Genomic DNA, 21,734 nt, shown 5'->3' on the forward strand with positions numbered 1-21,734 from the left:
TCCTTTTTCCCCTAGATGTAAGTGCAGATAACTGTTAGTCTATCACTTAAAAACGGTTCTCTACCCATTTTCACTACTCACTGCCTGTTGACAGAGTAGAGAGCTGGATGCTTACAACCAAAAACCAGGCAAGCTGCAGCCAGTGGAGCTGTACACTCTAAAACTTGATCTGCAGGCAGGATAAAACAAATCTGTAACATGCTTAACAATTTAAAAATCAGCCTTCCATCACACATCTCTCAAACCAGCTCAAGTCCTCCTCCCTACTCACAGTCAGATCAGTGCTTCTGGGCTCAGTCTAAGCCTCCAAACAACGAGCCAAGTTTGGTTTCTGCCTGCTTTGATGCAGCTTTCAGAGCACTTCAGCACAACGATGCAGCAGTGCTGCTACAGTGTCAGCTAAAAAACACAGCCCACGCAGCATCTGCAGATGCTTCAGAGAAAGTTTGCCTGTATTTCTTGATTTCTTTTCAGGAAAGCCTGTGCATGAGAAGAACACTCTTCTCTGTAAAATATTTGAGCAATCACTAGTAACTACTCCACAAAAACACAAGTCAACCCTAAACCAGAAGTTTCTTTAAAAATAACAACCTTCCTTTCCTTCCAGAAAGCCCATTTTTTTTTAGCAAGTATAATCGATTAAAAGATGAATTATATTAAAAACTGCAGCTTACACAGCAAATGTGACAATTATTCTGAGCACGTCAATAAATAAAACCCTTTTTCACCCTCACAGACATGTCCACCAGCTTCCAGTAAAAGACTGCAATTGGCAGGAGGATAATTTAGTAGTGACTGGCAAGTAAGACTTCTATAAATCCCTGAACTACAAATACAACACCTGATGCTGAACACAAGGTAAACAGAACAGACTCAGCTGACAATGCCTGGAGAAGTTACACGCAACAGATTGTATCTGCTACATGGAAAAGATTTTTTCATTGATGAGATGAATGCCACAATCAGCACCTTGACACAACAAAGATCCTGCAGATCAGAGAGCCAAATACTGAATATGATCCATTTTAAGATGGAAGCACCTATTTAAATGTTTATATGTTTGAGAAAAGCAGATTTCTTTATTCTATTAGTAAATTTTGCTACCTTTAAAGTGCACTGAGGTTATTAAAATATTCTGAACCTGAATTATTAATGAGGAAACTGGTTGAATATTCTATGAATATTTTAATAATGATCCAAATACCGGATGCAATACCAGCACATGGCTAAGACTGATGCTTCTGAAAGCCTCCTAGCCTCTGCGATTCTTCACAGAAATGAGCCTTCAGGAGGTAATTGCAAAGCTCTGAGTTTATGTTTAGTTTGGGACCTTCTGTTTGAACTTTAACTTCTAAGAGAATTTATTCTGTGTGCTGTTTTGAATACTGATGCACTTGCAAACAAAATTTGATCAGAACCTTGTTTTTAATATTTTTTACATTAGTTGCAGGAGCCGCTATGCCAGCTCACAAAGCCTGGTTCATTAAGGCATTCTCTGTACAAAGCACATTCCTTCAGCTGGTTCTTTTTAATTGCTAAGACATCATACAGAGCAACAACAGGTACTAGTCACAGTGCTTGAGAGAACACAGCCTTATCTCAAAGTCCTGCTGGTGGTCCGTGCTGCCCCCATTCCCTGTGCCTCACAATGCCTGTGGCTGGTTCCCAAGCAAAGGGGATGAGAGCTGCACTTTATTTCCCCCTAGTCTTATCAGTCATTTCTTTATGTGCTAAGCTGGAATAACAAAAATCACCTCCAAATTTCTTGAACTCAGAAAATCATCAGAAAGCTGGTTTCTATGATCCAGCTGGAAGCATCAACCTTTCATCTTCCTGCTCACCTCTTTCGCAGGAACCATTAAATTCACTAATTTCACTCAAGAGGTATCTAAATTCTCTTTATGCATTCTGTATCAGCTCAGATTGATGCCCCTTGCTAGGAATAACAGCAAAGGAAAACTGCATATTTATCAGAGAAGCCCCTGTCTCTCATTTTTTCCTATCTTTTGAATCTCTGAGCTGTCCATTACACACAAATATCATGCTGCAAACCAGGTTAGCAAGAGCACAAACAGCAAGAGAGTAACTGCACTGGTGTGTAAATAATGCAACAGCAAGCAACTAATCTGAGTTACAGGACTTGGAAAAGAGGCATCATCCACTTACCTGATGCAAGTCTTCAGGAATGTTTTTGCAACTGTAACGTTTTGCAACAGCACTACTTTCTATCTGTGTCAATGCTTCCAGCTGGATCACAGAAACCAGCAGAGTGGGCCAAAGCTCCTCACCAGGCTGAAATTCCACCAAGGCTTGAGAAGCTTTGACAAGCCTTTTGTCAAATACCTTCAGATACTTCTCCCTACCTTCATACCCAGTTCTGAGAGGAGTCAGTTGGCAGCTGACAGAAACTGCTTGATTACAGTTTTTTGGTTAAAAAGTCCACACTATTCTGAATTAAGAGCTGTGTGTCTGATTACCTGTCAGCCTTGATATAGCCTGGGTTTCATCAGCTGTTTGTGCAGCCTAAGTTCCCTTTGCCTAACGTGTACAAAGACCAACTAGTGGACAAATTCTTTTACTACCTGACCAGTGTGTTATGTACTGGCTATATCAAGAGCAAACACTGTCAGGCTTTCTATCTATAAACACCACTACTAAGAACATAAACTAAACAGAGCTGTTCTTGCCAGTCAGTGTTAACTCACATGATCTTCTCTACTCACCCTCCAAATACCATGGCCTGACAAAAACATTTAACATCTTTTATAAAAGCTTTTGGTAAGAACAGAATTCCCTGTTTCACTCTCAGCTAGTTACTCTGAGCAATAAATCAAAGCCCTCTGAATGAGATTAGTAATCACACAAATAAAATGCATAGGCTAAAAGCAGACCTCATTTTTATTTTATTGTGAGACTCTGATTATAGGAAACTTTATCTTTGCCAATGATACAGAGGCGATTCAACCATGAGATGCTTTTGTCCTGAATTTAAACCCTATTCTCTTTATGAACATTACTATTTTCTATCAGTATTCTATGTGTCTTCAGTACAAGAAACTAAGCACTTTTTTGACCTTCAACCTTAAACACTGATTTTTCTCAAAAGATCACTCAACATTTTTGCACAAATCTAACTAAATGTTTATGCCCAGTCCTGAATGTATCTCACAAGATAGCATGGAACATGAAATTAGAGTGGAACAAATCCCACTCATATGCTGTCCCCCTTCTCCCAACTCCATTTTATTTAGTTCCTCAAAATGAGCAGTCCCTGCCCATATCCTCTCCTAAGAAAAGAAGTATCACTGCACATTTTCCTCACTAAACTTAACAGACATTAGTGAATTAAAAATTTTTTACCTTTCTTTAAATAAACCCAGACACATCTATTTATAATTTTCTGGTATTCTGTAACAGAAAAAGACTGTACACCCTTCTTTTCATTTAATGGACCAACAAAAAGACTGCAAAACCACACTTCTCCCCTTTTATTAACAGGACATCAATACTTATTTCTTCCTTTACATCTGCAAGTAAAAGGGCATCAGAATTGAGGGGAAAAGATGTTCATCAATGGAATAGTTACCACTGACTTACCATACAAAGACAAAAGCAGAGCACAGCTGCCACCTGACAAGAGAGCAGGACAGATAAGGATTCCAAACATCCTGAAGGAATTGTGTAACTGTCACTATTCAGCAAAGCCCCAGCTGCAGCACGTTTAAAGGGATGGATCACAAAACATAACAATGGACAGTATCACTTTGGGCAATTTTAAAATGAGTACCTAGAAAGAGTATGAGGAAAAAATCCCAAGCCCTCAGAAGTCTAATCCTATTGTACAGTGTGTTAAAAGGATGCCTGTACAGAAAATCAGCAGCCACAACTATAAAGGGTTTCATTTTTTAATGAGCTGCAGTTCAGAGGACACAGGTAAGATAGGGACCATTTTCTCCTCAAAATCATAACAATAAAGAAGCCAAACAAACCATGCTTTTATCAGGTATTTACTTACCATCTTCCATGTCTTCTTCAGTATTGTTATGTCCATCAGCCATCGCTACATTCCCATTAATGACAGGATTTTGAGTAATTCTTGGAGGATCATCTGTATCTCCAGCTAAGACAAAAAAAAAATATGTAAAAATTAACCAGCTGATTAATAATCAGAAATTAACTTTTTTGTCTCAGGTAGCACTCACAAGACACACCAATGGTGCACACTTGCACAGAACAGTATCTACCTTAATTATAGCACAGCAATTGTACTGGTATGTGTCTAACTACAATTCTTCAGATAGATGAATATTTATGGTGAAGAAGAAAGTCCACATTAATGTGGAATACAAATATCATTAACTGATTTCTAAGTTTTGAAACAGCCTCACAGTCAGCATCTCATAATCAAGTCTCATTAACTAAAAACTTTTTAAATCACTTTTTCTGGCATTCTGCATTTTTACACAGATACAAGTTTCTAATAGCAGAATTGTTAGTTTCTAAACAAACAATTTACTTTAAGACTTCTTCAGTGTTACTGTTTTTTTTAAGAAAAAACCTAAACCTTTAATCAAATGTAATGGTAAGATTTATATCTTGGGGAAAATTGGAAAGGAAATCCTTTAAGATTAAGGAATATTTTAGATACAACATTTTCCAGCTTTTAGCCATCACTGCTATTAAGTTTTGCTACAAAGACCATTTAAAACATATGTAAATGCCACTAAACCAAGAGATATGAGACAACTTGATGAACTAAACGCCACTATTTTAAAGATGCATTGCTTTGATGAACAAACATCTTCCTGATTCATCCAAAAACCTAACAATGCCTCCTTTCATCACTTGTGCACCAAAAGCCAATGGGTAGTTTCAGCATGATCACAGGGAAGTGGATATATTCTTGGATAAAGTGGGTTTTATCATCAAACTGTAAAACATATAACCCCTTGCAACCACCTCAAGGACAAAGCACTGCTCAAAAGACACTCTAATTTAAAGGGTCTGACGGGTTTCTCATCGCCGTGCTAGTCCTGCTATTAACTTGTATATTCTGCTACCTCTTAAAAGCCCCAAGGCCACTGATTTCTGTAACCGAGAACAGTTTTATACCCAAAACTACACACAAGTTATTGACTGTGTGTGCACCAGGGACACAGGTAACAGTTCCCAAGGGGCACAGCACGATCCCAGTCCTGGGCACGGCCGGGCTGGTGCTCCTCGCCCGTCAGCACCCTGGACAGAGCCGCTCCTGCCGCCGGCCCCGCCGAGCTCCCACTGCCTCTCTGCTCCCCAGCGCTCGAGGGGACGCCTAGGGACCAGGATGCCCAGGATTGGGATGCCCAGGGACCAGGATGCCTAGGATTGGGATGCCCAGGGACCGGGATGCCCAGGGACCAGGATGCCCAGGATTGGGATGCCCAGGATTGGGATGCCCAGGATTGGGATGCCCAGGGACCAGGATGCCTAGGATTGGGACGCCCAGGGACCAGGATAACCAGGATTGGGATGCCCAGGAACCAGGATGCCCAGGATTGGGATGCCCAGGGACTGGGACGACGCCTGGCTATTTGCAAGAACTGCCCAGAAGCATGGAGGCAACCAGTCTGGACGCTTGTCTTCTACTGGATTGCAAATGAATTTCTCCTGTACAGAAGGGACAAACACCAAGGACAACAGGAATTGCTGTGGGATCACCACTGAGGACCTTTAAAAGCCAGGGAGTTCATGCCAAGGGTTGGATCAGTGCAGTAGGATCAGTCACCAGTTGCTTCACAGTCTTCCCTCCCCTTACAGCACAAGGTGCTTTTGCAGCCTCATTCCAATTCGCAGCACACAAGAAGATACTTTCACACCCAGCACTCCTATTCTGACTGTTTACTCCTGTAGTAAATCCACAGAACTAGTAACCTCTGCCCTCACCTCATCAGAAACGGATCAGGTTAGAGACTTACTCCTGGATTAGAGCTCTGCAGATCACGAACTCCCCGCTCCATCACGGCTTTCGGGGCTTACTGGGGTGCAGCAGATCCCACTGAGGCACGAGGCAAAGGGATGTTTGGAAGTGTCCAATCTGCAGCACCCAGGATAACATGTGCACCACCTTTCTTATTTCTCAGAATTAGGACAAAAGCAAAATCAAGAATGACTTAAAAGTTTTGATTTGGTTAGAAAAAGGTTCGCAGGAGATTGCCTCCTGTGTGATAGGGCTGCAGGAGTCCCCACCAAGAGCGACTGGCACTGACAACGCTGCAGCACAGGAGGACAGCAAGTTAAAAGAGAGATTAACTACAATAAAATTATTGGGGGAACAGGTCTGAACTGCTGCAACTCAAGGGCAGGAAAAGTGACAAAAAGAAGAGTAAGAAGGAAGGGTCCCCAAGTTCATTTCCATATCCTGCTCTCTTTTTTTGCCACTTTTTAATCTTTTAACAGGATGGTGCTGGTCTAAGCAGGACTAGTCCTCAGCAATGCAACAGTGGCAACAGTGGCAAAAGTATGAATGGTTAGCAGAGGAAAGAGAAAATGCACAAGAGATCATAGCAAAAGCAATCAACTTGAACACAGGCAGGTTCTGAGAGATACTGTTTAGTGATAAGACAAATGAACCATGATGAATGCCTCTGCTGCTTTTTTTGACAAATATTGACACAGAGTTTGTGATACAGCTTTCAGAGATGGAACCCAGATAACACCAGTCAATGCTTTTGGCTTCTGTGAACAAAGGAAGTTTTTTAACTGCTAATAAAATTCAACTACTACAGCAAATCCTTTACACAAACAAAACACAATCCCCTTTCAACAGATGTACTAGCAAGCAGTATGACAAAATATATTTTCTGCTGCAGCATTTAAAACCAGTAATTTATGTTTTCCTCTGCTGTCCTTAAGAGCTCATAGGAAAGAATTGTAAAATCATACTAAGATTTAATTAAGAAACACGTTTTCCTTTGCCTCAAGCAGAGGCAATGCCACAGAATTATTCAAATTATACACTACAGCATTAAGAAAGAGAAAAAAATACCTGTCCACACTGGCCAGGAAAACCTTCCTACCAAACATACTACTTAATACACTGCTGTCTTTAATGCAGCTTAAACCACAGTGTGTCAACATCACCCCAGTCATGTCATCTGCCCATTCCCAGACCAGAATACCCAGTTTTAATCATATCCTTAGAAAAAATTAGAAGTGCAGCCTATTAATCAACTGAAAGTTAACATAAACCACATCAATTAAAGAAGTATCACAACAAAGCATGAAGTGACCTTATGAATAGGGAATGTTTTTAACTCTTTGAATACAGTATTGCAAAATATGAAATAAATAAAGCTTTCAATAGCAAAATTTTAGACACTGTCAGACTAGTGAAAAGCATTCAAGTTGTTTTCTACCTCCTCAAAAATGCAACACCTAACCCATTGTAGATATTCTTTCACTACAAAAAGGAATGCAAGGCAACATGAAAAATAGTGATTACAGTTTCTTCTGAAACATTTAACATCATATATGATTTTCTCTCTGCCCATGTCACTGCATTATAAACAAAAAATACATCTTGAAGGGTTTAAAGGGGGCCTCTGAGTTTGGAGGTTAAGACAACTTCCAAGAAGAGACATTTCAGACACTAGTGAGCTCGTGAAAAAAAAAAAGAGCTTTCACTTATTTACTGCAAGATCATGAATGCTGAAATGAAATCAAGTCTAAACAGTGAGGTGTGGAACCAGAATGGAACTGGAGCACCCCAACATTGACTGGGAGGCTGGGAAGAAGTGTCAGTCACCTTCCACAGCCCAACGACTGGCTCCTATGGAAGTGACTCTGCAGGTGCACGCTCCTCATCGCTCAGTAACCGAGCCTGTCACTGAAGGGTTGAGATGAAAGCCTGAAAACAAAACGGTTCTTGCAATTGCTGCAGGGGAGGAGAGAAGGAAAAAAATTGCTAAATTCTCTGAAACTTCAATTTGCCATGCAGTGACAGACCTGACAGAAACTATTTAAAAAAAAAAAATCTTCTTGTTATGGACTATGACCTCAACATTATCATATTCAAATAGTCACAGTATGAGGCAATAAGAAGAAAAATAGTACCAATTATTTAAAAAGACTGTATTCAAAAAAGCCTGTTCAGATGGATTCGGCCTATTTAGCAAGATGAACTCAGTGTCACTGTAAGATATGCTGCTCTGTTTTTCTACTGTTCACAATAATTCAAATCTACAAGGAAGGAATCTCAAAGTTTGCTATAATTTTTTTCCTATTAATGAGAAAGCAGAAAAGATTTTGTCAAGTTCGTGTGGCTTTCAGCACAACTTAAATCCTGTTTTAAGACAGGAGCACCTTAGAATGTGATCCCTCTGAGGTGCAGGACACAGTTGCTCAGCAGTAAACACGTGCTCGAAGTCACATGTGGACAAAAGCTACAGAATGACTCCGCAGCAACTTAATTACGACACAAACTATCACTATTTTAACAATGATGACAAGGAACTTTACTAGCTTTCAGTCATGAGTCATATCACACCAAGTAGTCAAAGTCTGAAAGATTATCTGTGATGTCTGTCATTAACTTTTGGAGCTGGTAGCCACAGAGGAGAAACTGAAGCACTCTCCGGAGCAGGTTATGAAACATTTGTTTCCTTTTGAGGTTAAAGAGACCGCAGCAGAGGAGTAATAGTGGTACTAAAAGCTTGGTTACAGTTATCGCACACATCCGCCTCACAATGGAAATCACCAGCGCCGAGGGCTTTCACAGTCCCTACAGTTTGCACAGACCCCCAGAAGTGCCCCAGCAATCCCAAAAAGGAGGGGGGAGCTGCACCAAGGGCAGCATCAGCAGCCCCAAGGGATGTCAGTCATTCACTGCTGGCAGAAGCTTGAAAAATATGAACCAAACTTCATATCCAGTGTACTGCTTTAGTGGGGGAAAGCTGAAAACACACGACTTTCTCCTCTGCTGCTGGACTAAATAGACATTCCAGAATCAAAGCCGTCATAGAAGTTTTAAAGGGTCTTTTAATACTTAAAAAAAAATAGATAAATAGAACAGTGTGTACAGATATGATAAATGAGGGGGGTGTCTGTGTGTGTGAATTCCAGTGGATGAGTGAACCTGCAGTAAACACTAAGAAAAGGGACTTAATGAGCAAAAATATAGGGTGGCAGGAAATAAGAATAAAGTCAGAGAACGTAAAACTCTCTGAAAAATGAGAAAAGTCCATCCTGTAGCAGCCAAATTACATGAGCATCAAAGGATATGCACTGTATGCTGAACACACAGTCCAGGTCCAGCTTTGCACCTCGGTGTCAGAACTCCAACCTGTAACACTCCCCTGGGGCAGCCCAGCAGAGCTGCTGCTCCTCAGCACTCCCCCCAAACGTCTCTTCAATTGTGGAACAAACTATAATCTCTTCAAAAGTTTTTAAAAAAATAAGTATTTTTCAATGCTTCAGTAGTTTAAACAAATCAAACAAGCCTCTAAAACTTCAGTGCATAATTCAGAATTCCAGTCTGTCATGGATAAGCAGCACACGAGTAAAAAAAAATAAAATTAAAAAGTCACCATCGTTAGAAATCTTACAGAATAAACATTCTGTGACTTCAAGTGCTATAATAAATACCATCTCTTTTACCACCAAATCGACCTTTGCTGTTGTAACTATTAGGCAGCATATCAAAATACACAACTGAGAAATTCCCAAAGCAAGCAGTAAATGCTGTGCTCTCTGGAGCAGTCACCCAACCGTGGTGGTGCAGAGAAGACACTGATGGGACTCATTCAGAAAAACCTTAAAGAAAGAATATTCTTGAAAGGAAACAGGAAAGTTAGAATAACGTGAAGAACAAATACCTGTCTTCAGCTGGAAAAAATGATGGCAACAAGTTAATTCAGAACAGGACTCCCCAGACCACGTCTATAAGTGCTGCAGGCACTCAAGTGAAACAGTGGGACTGTTTTTAATGTGGTTGTATCAGCTCACAGGAAAACTTGTGGGCTCCAGCAACTTGCTTCTCCCAAAGTCTGGAAACCACTGCTAGGAAAGCCAGATGAATAGGCAGTGCTCCCAGGAGGCAGGGTTTTAAAAAAAATCCAAACAAAACCCAAACAAACAAAAAAAGGGACACTCAAACCAAGAAAATGAAACCAAAACAACCACACACGCCAAAGTTAGCCAACCTCCCAACTCCACGATCTGAATGTAATTAAGTTACAGTAGTCAATCTCTGAACTACTAGAAGTGTTCAAAGGAAAAACTTTCCCATATTTGCTCTGAAAGAACTCAGCATTTCCAAAGTAAGAGAAACTATTTGGCCTCTAATCCCTACCTGAAGTTAAAATAGAAACACCACTTATTGCACAAAGAGACTCAAGACAAAAGGAATTTAATGAAAAGTGTTCTACACAGTTTCATTTTTCTAAGACAGTCCTAAGTTGCTGTAATGAAAAATCTGAAGAGGTATCAAGCAATTTCTGTAGTGTGGCTGCCTTTCAAATGGCATCCAAAACCAAAGCATTTCACCTAAAACATTTTAAAGGGATTAAACAGCAAAAGAGAATGAGATTAATTTGGCCAGCAGGATGGGAAAAAGGGAAAGGGAAGTACATAAAATGATCCTATGCACTGAAGTCAAGGTGCAGATAACTGCTATCAAAGGTGTGTAAACATCATGTCATTTGTCTTTACAGTTAAAAGTTAATTCTCCCACTAGCAAAATTCTGGGTAATTTGCTTTGGTTTCATTTATTATTCTTCTTCCTTCATGGTTCATTATTTGATCTGGTGCCAAAAGGGTTATCTAGAAATTTAAGACACTTAACAAGAAAGTTATGAAGGACAACGACCAAGCCTTAAAGGAAAAAGGCTTCTAGAGAATTATCAGGAGACAAGAGCCAAGTTTACAGACTAAGAGAAAGGTGTTATGAGCATAGGAAGTGAGCAGACTTCTAGCTAGGGAGACAAGGTCTGAAGATCTTCAATGCTTTCAAAATTTGCCTTAGCAAATTTAGAACGGAAGGAGAAAGGACTTTTATTTACTCAAGAGCAAGTAGCCAACGTCAGATCTTAAAAAAAATAGAAACAGTATTATATGGAAATCTCTTACTCTCTAATTGTCATCTGAAACAAGTAATTACTGCATTATTGACTGGGAATTGCAAATCCCCCACAGAAGGAGATGATGCTACACGAGACAGCAATTGAAGAACTGGGATGGGACAACTTCCTGGAAGCAGACTCATCATTCCTGCCATGCCTTCAAAATATGCAGCAATGACTAGACAGACAGTAACAGAGCAGCCACCACTTATCACTCTGATCAATCACTATATTGCTGCTGCCTTGTGTTCCCATCACTGTCTGCCTGACCAAAAAGGGCATTTTGGCAAAGCACAGGATGGTCACGCTGGTTTTTAATTGTATCAGTGTATCTAACGAATGGAAAAAATTGTATTAATAGATTACATGACTGTTCTGTTCTTAGATAAAACAAAGCAGTTGTAATCCTGAACACTGAACAACATGCATGAATGATACCAGTCTGTAAGGTAAATAGTATTAGAAACTTCATCCCACTGAGACAGTTATCTCCACGTGAAAATAAAAGGGAGGCACGATGCAACTTTATGGATGGAAAAATAGCTGAGAAAAAAGAGCCTACCCAGAACCTGCTCCATAAACAGGCAGTTTGCTACAGTAACTCATTTATCTGCTGATTTTGAAGAGAGGAGCAGTCTGGTAACACTTTACAAAACAAAACTTTAGGTCTTAAAAACGTGATTAACTTCTTATAGACACATATAAAGCATTTACAGTATTACCAATACAATTACTCAGTGGACTTAAAGCTGCTAAGAAGTCATTCCCAAAAATTCACTACAACAAACAGTGACTACATTACCGTCTGCTTTCAGCAGTTTAACCCATTGCTTTATGAATAATTCAGTGTTAGATGAAAGACTGCATGAACCAGAGTTCAGTCTGGACACCAACAACACACCTGTAATTATCCAACAAATTTACAACTTTATGCTCCTGCTGAAGGACTTGTTATAGACAGCCTTTCCATTTTAAGGAATCTTTCACGTGCTTTTTAAGCTCCAGGTGTTTAACAACTGGGGTAGACAACAGTACCAGCATGAGTTTTTCTTCAGCACAGTGAAATTATTTATCACAAAGATACCAACCTGCCTGTCTCACTAACCCATTACACAGTATCACAACCTCTTGGCAGTCACCAGGACAAGAGAAGGTCTGCTGAAAAATCTTTCACAGTTCCTTTTCTTAATCTCAAGAGCTTTGTTAGCTTAGGTTATGTTTCCAGAAAACTATCAGATCAGGAAGAAAGGCAGGAAGACTGCTTCTGGCTACCCTGTAATAGTCAAAAAAACAGTAACTAGAACACTGTAATAGTCAAAAAACAGTAACTAGAACAGTTGACAAGACAAATTATTTTCTCCCATGATAAGGAAAGGCTGAAACATCAGAAGTGTCATGACCTATTATGGCAACAGCTCCTGGACTTGCACTACCTTCTCCTTGCTGCATCTAGAGCAAGGCTACAGAAGCAACTCCCCTAACTCGTCATGTCTTGTCTCTGCACATTCCAGGGATGGCAGTGTGATTACATCTCTGCTGAAGACTGGGCACTCACTCCCAACCTACTGAACACACCCTAAACAATGTGTTTTTCCAGTATCACACCCCTCTTTATTTTTTATTGCTCTACTGAGTAATGGATTTCTCTATTGCAACAACAAAGGCCGAGCTCTGCAGCATCACTACAGAGGCTGAAAAGCTACTCACAGAAAGATGAAGTTCTGACAGAGGGAAGAAAAGGATGCACACTCAGCTGGAGCCAGGGCAGTCCAAGGGCCACAGAGCACTGATGTTTGTGCATGACACTAATACTCAGCACTGTGGACACGTTATTGGTGTTTTAAGAAAGGCTATTAAAGAATAATTAAAATGAGTTTATTTGGATAATAATATGAGCACATTAAGGAATTAGTGATTCTCTTCTCATTACACCTCCCTCTTTTCTTGTTAAAGTCTAGAAAGCACACACCTTCACCACCTGGACCAGCACGATTTTTATTACTCAGATACAGAAGTGGGTGCTGAAAGTTTATGTATCATTTTGGATGAGTATAGTCCATTGTTTCAGAAAATTCTGGGGTACACATATTAAAGCAAATACCTTACATGAACACTTGCTATATGCTTAAGCAGCAGAAAGGTTTTGCACATTTAACAGTAGCATGAAACGTTGCCTTACATGGGTATGATCACACACACCACTTGTCCAAACTAGCTCTGGAGCAACACGGCTCCTGCGCAGTTACTTTGGTACAAAGTCAAAATATCACTCGTCATTATTTCAGATTCTTCAATTCTGTTTGAGACCAGATTCGTCCTCACAGCAAATGCTCATTGCACTGCTCACTCCTGGACTCAGCCTTGAAGCACACTGAGCTTTGCAGCAACATGAAAACATAGCATGAATATATTAAATCTTTTTTCCTAATACTGACGTGATTTTTAAACTGTTGAAATGCTGTTATCTGTCCATGATAGAGTTTGAATGACAAAATAACTTCCCAGCAAAGAACAACACTGGATATTATTAATTAATTAATTCCAGTGCAACACAGATTTGCACCGGAATTAATTTTACAAGCACTAGGAGGAAAAAAAATACTAACTACCTTTTTTAGCCCCATCCTTTAATTTACCTTTAAACAGGAAAGATCCCTCCAATCCAGAGAAACTCGTGCAATGTGCACAGAAACCTCACATCTAGGGTTCTAACACCTTAAGCATATCTTCTTATTTTTAGTGATGCTTTTAAAGGTCTTCCTTTATCGTTGGAGATTTGCTAAGACTGGTGTAGTTTTACCTCTTCTTCCTCATGCTTCCTGCTGTGCAGAGAAATGAGTTGATATGTAAAGCAGGTTCAGAGGAATTTGACTCAGTGGTTACAGGTGGCTAGTAGTTCTGAGGCTTTGGTGAGAAGAGGAAAAGGCAAACATATCAGACTCAGGAAAATAACATTAAAAACTGTACACAACTGTGTAAAAGAAAGCAAGCACAGTTAACAGTATTTCCTTCTCATTTGACAGCACTAATGAGCTTAAATTCAGGCTTCTTTGTTTCATAGTAAAAGAGTCTGAATCAAATATGCTCACAAGAAATTACTCCTTTTAGGATAACTATGGAACCTGTTTCAAGGGTGGCTGTTATAGCAAAGCAGCATGAAATCACAGACCAAACCATCTGCAAACTTGATCTGGTAGTCCTATGGTGAATCTAGAAAAATGCAAAAACTGTGTCCTTGAGTTCACAGAGTGGTGATCTATCCCATGCCACTGGATGTACACACTGCCCAGCTGGGATGCACAGCTGGGAGATCCTAGGACTTCCTAAGCACAGTAGCCGAGTACATTGGTTTTGAAGTGGTGCTTCTACAATGAAAAACCACTACAGGCTCTAATTAGCACAGTGCACCAAGTACCAGAGCAACCTGAACTGTAATGTGGAAGCAGAAAGATATTGTTTGTACAGAAGAACTGTGAATAAAGCCTGTCCTGTGTGCTGGTTTGGCTTCTTCCTGTAACACATTAACAGGTTAAGAGTGAGGACAGAGCAAACAGACTAGATGCATTCCCATCAGAGAAAAGGTGACTAGAGGGGGGTATGGGATTTTCTACTATTTAAAATGCCCAAGGGGCTTTATATTAAATTACCAGTATGCAAATTTAAAGAAACAAAGTCTGCTTTTCAGCCTTTTAGCACATCTTTCCTCAGTTATCCAGGACACTAGGGCCAGACCGACCCTTCCCTACCCGGTCATTACTGTTACAGCAGTCATTTGATACCTTTTATCATCTTTATTTTCTTTGTTGTAACTTCTTTACTCCTCCTATGCCTTTTTAAGATGGAGGAGGGAAACCAGGCTGCACTCAGTGTTCAGGATGCAGAAGCACAGTGAACTTACACAAAGCATATATTATTCCCAGTTCATTTTCAAAGGCAAAGCAGCGAATGGAAGAAGACTCTATGAGGAGCAGCGAAAAGGCACAGAGGCAGCGTGGCCAGGCTCAGACCCCCTCGGGGTGTGCACAGCAGGGAAGGGAACTCACCATCCCTCCCCTGCACTCATGTTTAACATCAGCATCTGCTACTGACAGATCTCAAGACACCAGGTTAAACAATTTTGGCTCAATCCAGGGTGGCTAATCTTATGCAAATATGCAGGGTTTCCATAAAAACCTTTTGAACGTTCATACTGAGAAAACCTGTTACGAGCCTAAAGTTTAAAAAAAAAAAAAAAAAGAAAAAACAACAACCAAAACCCAGTATTTTTTCTGAAAACACAGTTTTGCACCATCTATAGAACCGTAGGAAAAACGCTTTGGCAACAGGTGTTTTTATCACTTTTCACTCCAAATAAGAGCAGGCCCATGTCCTGCTTCTCCTCCCCTCCAAGGAAAACAAGGCCCTCCACGGAGGAGCAGCCAGGGGCGGGGGGCAGGAGCAGCCCTGGAGCCGCGGGCGAGGCGGCGGCGCTTCTGAGCGCTCCGTGCCCGTTTGAGGAGCCGCGCTCGGAGCCGCTCCGAGGGAGCAGCGGCGGGGAAGGGCAGAGCTGAACCAATTAGCGTGGGCTGCCCGCGCCGATAAATCCTAACCTCATGTCAGGGTCGCTTTTACAAGTCTAGATTAACCGTGGGGAAAACGACAACAACAATTAAACCATTCAAGGTTTGAGGTTTGGTTTGGGGTTGTTGGTTTTTTTTGTTGTTAAGTCCTTTATGTGAACTGATACGCAGGCACACGTGCAGGGCCTGGGAACACAGGGACATTTACAGCTTCCTGCCGGTGACACGAGGAGCACTGCTGACAAAAGCATTGTTTTCTACTGAAATTCGGTTTTCATTTTGTTTAGTAACAGATATGGTAAATTATGATTTTAAGAGATTCCTACTATAAAAAAAAAATCTACACTTTGGGTTAATTTTACCATTTGCTGTCACTGTAATTAACAAGAAGTAATTATGCTCTTATCTAAAATCAACAACAGCAAAAAGAGCAAAACAAAAAACGTTCCTTTTTCAAATGGAATGCTTTATGAGGATCTAGAAAAGAAGTTGCTTTCTTGTTCTCCAAGACACTGATATCAGTCTTCTATTCACCACCAGTTTCCCAAATTCCTGAAAGACATGGTTCCCGGGAGCTTCTGAGGTGGTTACATATTAAGCTCAATTTTCCAGCCTCATCTGTTACCAATGTCCCGTGTTCTACAAAAATTTCACTGACCAAGGAGGACAAGCAGGGAATGACAGAGGATTTGGTGATGCCCCCCCCACTTTGAGCAGGCAGAAGGCTCAGGGCTGGTGCCCGAGGCAGCAGAGGCTGTGGGGTGATTTACAACATCCCGCTCCCATTTGGAACAGAAATCCCCTTCCCTACATCAGTGTCCTCATTTTGACTGGAGTCTCCATGAAGATTTTGGGGTCTGGATGCTCCCAAGAAACCACAGCCATGACATTTCTGGCCAACCTTAATTTACTAAAGCATCTGCAAGGTGGCTACTACTCTGCCTTCTCCTACTTCGTAGCATGAACACCAGCAATCATTAGAATAATTTTTAAAGCCTTCTGAAAGTCTTCACAAGAGAACCATTAAACCCCAAAGCAGTTTAGGCTTTTATCAGTATTCACTTTTGAATAAGATTTAACCTTTATTGTCCCTTTCCCTTCTTAGAGCAAACTTTCTACCCCCAAGTGTTAATGCAGGGAAATAATTATTTAGGCCCTGAGAAAGGAGATGATCATTGTTGTAAAATGTTCTGAAGATCAGGTTCCCTTTGCTGCTTTAAAGATGAAAGTTACTGTACCAAAAACATCCAAATGTTAGCAGGCACCAAAATTAGCACTAAACTGTGTTAATTATTTAATATTGTCTACATAGTGAACAACTTTCTTCAAACAAGTAACACAGCTGAAAAACTGTTTTGTATGGAAACTTGGGTGTTTGCCTTCACTATTTACCAAGGAATTCTTAAAAGAACTCAGAACAGGAATTTTATAATCCTCAGTTAAGCACTCCACTGGCAATTTTATCACTTTTTCTTTGTCAGCAATTTTAAGTCACTTTTTTTTAACTGAAAACAAAAGAAAACTTTTAAGTGACTAAAAAAGCTTCTTTCCTGTTTAACTATTCAGTGTTAAACAGCCAACCAGCTGTTCTGGTGCCAAACAGGCTGCCATGGGACCATGAAACCAAGTCCCCATATTAGCTAAGCAATCACAATCAGAAATGAAGTTATACCTTGTATTCTAGAGACAACAATACACACACGAAAAAAGGGCCAACCACACATGCATTTTGAGGCTAACTTGCTTTTCCAAATCCTAACACAAATGCACTGAAATCCATGAGGCAAAGAAGATGCCGTGTACTCCTGTGAACAGCTCCAAACCCAAGCGACTTGGAATACAAACAAGCATAAAAAAGAACCTACAGATAAACACTGGAACACCTGTAAAGCATCAATCTTGTAAAACTACTCTATATCACAGACAGAGCTTCTTGAACCCTGCACATCACACAGTAACATTTGCACTGCAAACTTCAAAACTACACAGTTTATGGAAACAACCATTTCAGAAACAGAAATGTGAAATGAGAGCTGGCACCTCTGTAATTTAGATTTCATCTTGCAGTGCAACCAGCTGGCAAGGGTGGAGGGACGATGATGCTTCTGATGGAGTTTATTGTACATGCTGAGGTTCTTGGAACCTCAGTGCTCTCAATAATGTCCTGATGTGTCATCACCCCAAATACACCACATGCAAATTAGTTTTCCCCTGAAAAGGGAGACAAAACAAATTGGTGAAAATTCTTCTCCTTTTTCTACGGAAAACCAGTAACCTCACCTGTGGCAGCAGTTATAATTAGCACATTTTTGATGAAAAATACATTCTGAAGAGGAAATTGTACTCCACTGCTCACATGCTTGTTGCATATTTACTTTCTTACTACATATTACATTTTATTTTTTGTTTCATGAGTCAAATCCTCAGACAGTGTTTCAATAGCTTTCTGGTCAACTATTCTTAGAGCATAAGGCAACAAAACAGACTTGAAAACACATTTTAGAACAGCTGACTGTTGCGTGTCACCCACTGAATGACATCTTTCTTATGCTTTCCAGAACACCCTAATTCCAGAAATACACTCCCAATTTCAATACTCTTTTCTTTCTGGCAAATCTTCCCAACTACTTCTATTTTTGCTCCATTGCTAACGCCACTCATCTGAAGCAAATTTTGAAGACTTCCAAAATTAATTGCTGCCTTCCTGCCCTGCCCCTGGCTAGGAGCTGGGATAAACACCACTACCAAATCGAGCTGTATCTCAAATTCCTTATCCTATTGACGATGAAAGCTTCTTCCTTTGTCTCAGGAAAACCTAAAGTCCCCTTTCTCCACACCCTGTTGTTTTTCTCTCTAATAATGTAGCATTTGTGGTCTGTGTCATCCTCAGCCACTACAAACTCACACACAGCTGGGATGGAAACCCTCACTACTCACACTTCTTTTGCTCTAGCTACTCTATTTACATTTCCTGCTATAACTTTTATCCCACAAATGCTCTCACAGTTTTGAGTACATCTCTGGAGAACACAAAAGCAGATTTTTTTTTGTCAGTCCTCCCCACTACTGGATCCTCATCTCATTTCCTCTCTTTTTCCTGGACTATTTTTCCAGGACTTCAAAACTGCTGTTTTCGTTGAAGGGGTGTGAGCATGGGACAGGGCATGGCAATGGATCACAGGGGAGGAGAGGAAAATAAATCCAAACATAGAGGTACACCACAAACTGTCTACTGTGTAATTCCTGGCACTTCCTCAGCTCCAGACCTCTTTCACCAAAAAAATTCAATTAAGAAGCCATAAGGATGTTTCTCCTTTCAGACGGAGAGAGAACATAATAGAAGAAATCTTGCTTAAGAAATAGCAGCACATACAGAAAAAAGTAACTAGTGTGCATTATTTGCAGGTTTTTCATCTAAAAGTCACTAATTTTTTAGTACCTTAAACTCACAGAATTGAAGCAGAGATCTCCAATTTAAATACCATTACAGCCAAGTCTGACCCAAACCTGAAACAAGATCCAGATGCTACTGGTCAAAGTCAGAATAAGACCAGGATTGAAGAATTACTAGAAACAGTAATAATTTAACTGCAACTGTTATCCTTTCTGGAAGGGGAAACATTTTTTCTGAAAGAAAGGAAGAGACATGCTGTGCTTTTGCAATAACGAAAAAGAAGGGATATAAAAGACAATTAAAAATCCCGAAACTAAAATAGAGAGGGACCAAAAAGAGAATTATTTTAATGGTTATTTTGCTGAAAATCATCAGGGAGGAGAAGCTGTTCTCTGGGATGCAGCACTCAGAGCAGTAAAGGGACCACACCAACCCTTTGAAACAATATTCAGTTAATTCACCTACAAAAACCAGGTGGCTACAAGTGGCAGTGTGCTGAGTGTACCTGGCTGGTAACACAACACTGGCATACTCCTAACAGCTAAGCTACACAAAAGGAAATTTATCTGTGCACATGTAACAGGAGAGTCTTTACCTGTTTAAGCTTGTTCACAAACCCCAGACACATTACATTTTCTAGGTTTTTACACAGCAGATTGCCTTTTTCCCCCATTACATCTTTCGACCATAAAAATGTTAAAATAAACATACATGTTTTGATTTGGTCTAATTCATATGGCTCAGCTCAGGTATTTTAATGTCCCTGTGGAAGTTTTATTATTGATGCATTTTCAGCACACTTTCAGATCAAAGAAACACCACAAGACCAGAAAGAGAGAAACACAGACAAGGGATAAGGTGAGCACACATCTGTCTCACTTTGGCTTGAGTAAACAAGACACTTCACTAAATATCCAGATGATAATCAGTGGGATTATCATTATTATTATTATTATTATTAGCTATATATCTCTGGGATTTTATCAGAGAACTTCTATCAAGCTGTAGGATCTCCCCACACAGCCCTTCTCAAGGCAAAGCCCCGGGATTTAAGGCACTTGCAGCTGTATGGCAGGAGAGGAGATGCACCCCAAGGATCAGGCTGTACACACAGGAGAAATACCACATCCCCTACTGCTGGGGGGCACAATGCAGGACAAAAAGGTGATCCTTTGCTGTACAAAACACTGTAAATGCCACCCTCTCTTCTTTGAAAATTAAAATATTTACTTCAAAGTGCTGACACAGAATAAATGACCCCAGAACAGAGAAACACCCTTCAATATAACTTACAGGCACCTGGGTTTAGCTCTTACTGTTGCTTCTGCCGTCATATCTATCCAACAATGCAGTGTTCACAGCCAAATTCGTATTTAAAGTTGGGGGAAAGGGTATTTTCATTATTTTCTGCAAATCCTATTAGCAATCAACTCCCTGAATTTCACAAGCAAACAGAAAGGCTACAAATGTAAGAATTTCAATGCCAACAGTGCTTATCCCCTCACTCAGTACAATCCAGCACTCTTGAAGTCCGAGCACGCTCCCAACCCCTGCAATGTTCCTTCTCTGAACTCACCCTGCTGAGCTGCACAGGGAACATCCACCTGAATGCTGAGCTCCAGCTGCTGTGGAAAAGGGAAGGTTATTCCACATCCACCAGTAAATGCATTTGCACACATGCAAACTGAAACTCAAGACACAGAATCCTGGCATCCCTCTGCAGTTGGGGTTAAGGACCTGCCCTGAGTGACAAACTCAGGCTACCTGACAGCACTGCCTGCACTGCATTAACTGCCTGTTACCACTGCTGTTCTAGGGACACTTTTACAGCTTATTTTCCATTTAATTTTTTAATGTACAAATACAGAATTTTTAAAGAGAAAGGCATTTTGAATACAAAAAAAGCCTGCTGGACATGCAGAGTTTCCACGTAATTTTTGTTATCAGTTTTAACAAGTATGCAAATAGACTGGCTCAAAGAAGATACAGCTTTCACACTTTCAGTTCTATAAATGAGGACTAAACCAGAAACAGTAGTATTGGTGTTATTTATAGAATTTAGTATTATTTTAGTAGTACTGATGCTATTACTGTAAGTCAATTTACATAAATACTTCATCTGGGATCAAAGAAATGATCCTACACTTTATTTCATATACTAGTGTACTTAGTTTGGCCAGATCTCAGACCAAGATCAGCAGCTCAAGTGCCAGCAACACAGTTTCTCAACATCCAACAATCAGAATCCGTGTTTACGCAGGTTCACAGCCCTCGTGATGCTTTATATCTTCAGGTGAAAACAGAAAAGAGAAACAGCAGACAAAAAGCATGAGTTCTAGGTCATTAAGGATTTTCAAGGCTAGACTGCAATTGAGTTGTGTTCAGGAGCACAGAGAGGATCAGTGAAGACCACGGCAGGTACAGGGTGTACACAGACGGCAGGGACACGATGTAACAGCAGAGCTGTTCCTGCACTGCTGGGTCCTGCTTTCTGCACTGCTGCTTTTTCAACTTTTTATAATGGTAAATGTGCATTTCAGTGTAGCTCCAACAACTTAACTTCAGTCCTTATACTTGGTTATCATTGCTTGAAAGAAACATCTGAAAGAATTGATAAAGCTCTGTGGAAAGGGGAAGGTATTTCTCACCACTACAAGTGGCATATTTACAACAATTTGTATTTTG

The 21,734-nt window shown here is 40.3% G+C and overlaps 1 protein-coding gene across 2 annotated transcripts in view; it reads right to left on the reverse strand.

Moving 5' to 3' along the window:
* The window catches only part of USP7 (ubiquitin specific peptidase 7), a 79,861-nt gene that overhangs the window by 45,137 nt on the left and 12,990 nt on the right, over positions 1-21,734 (reverse strand). For both annotated transcript variants that reach the window (XR_001873847.1, XM_017809021.1), the window contains exon 2: positions 4,016-4,120. Coding sequence is in view for 1 of the 2 variants with exons in the window: in XM_017809021.1 (XP_017664510.1) it covers positions 4,016-4,120 (105 nt within the window). In the remaining variant the exon portion in view is untranslated. The remainder of the gene's footprint in view (positions 1-4,015; positions 4,121-21,734) is intronic.

Source organism: Lepidothrix coronata, unplaced genomic scaffold, assembly GCF_001604755.1.
Source record: "Lepidothrix coronata isolate B3197 unplaced genomic scaffold, Lepidothrix_coronata-1.0 Scaffold24, whole genome shotgun sequence".
Taxonomy (NCBI): domain Eukaryota; kingdom Metazoa; phylum Chordata; class Aves; order Passeriformes; family Pipridae; genus Lepidothrix; species Lepidothrix coronata.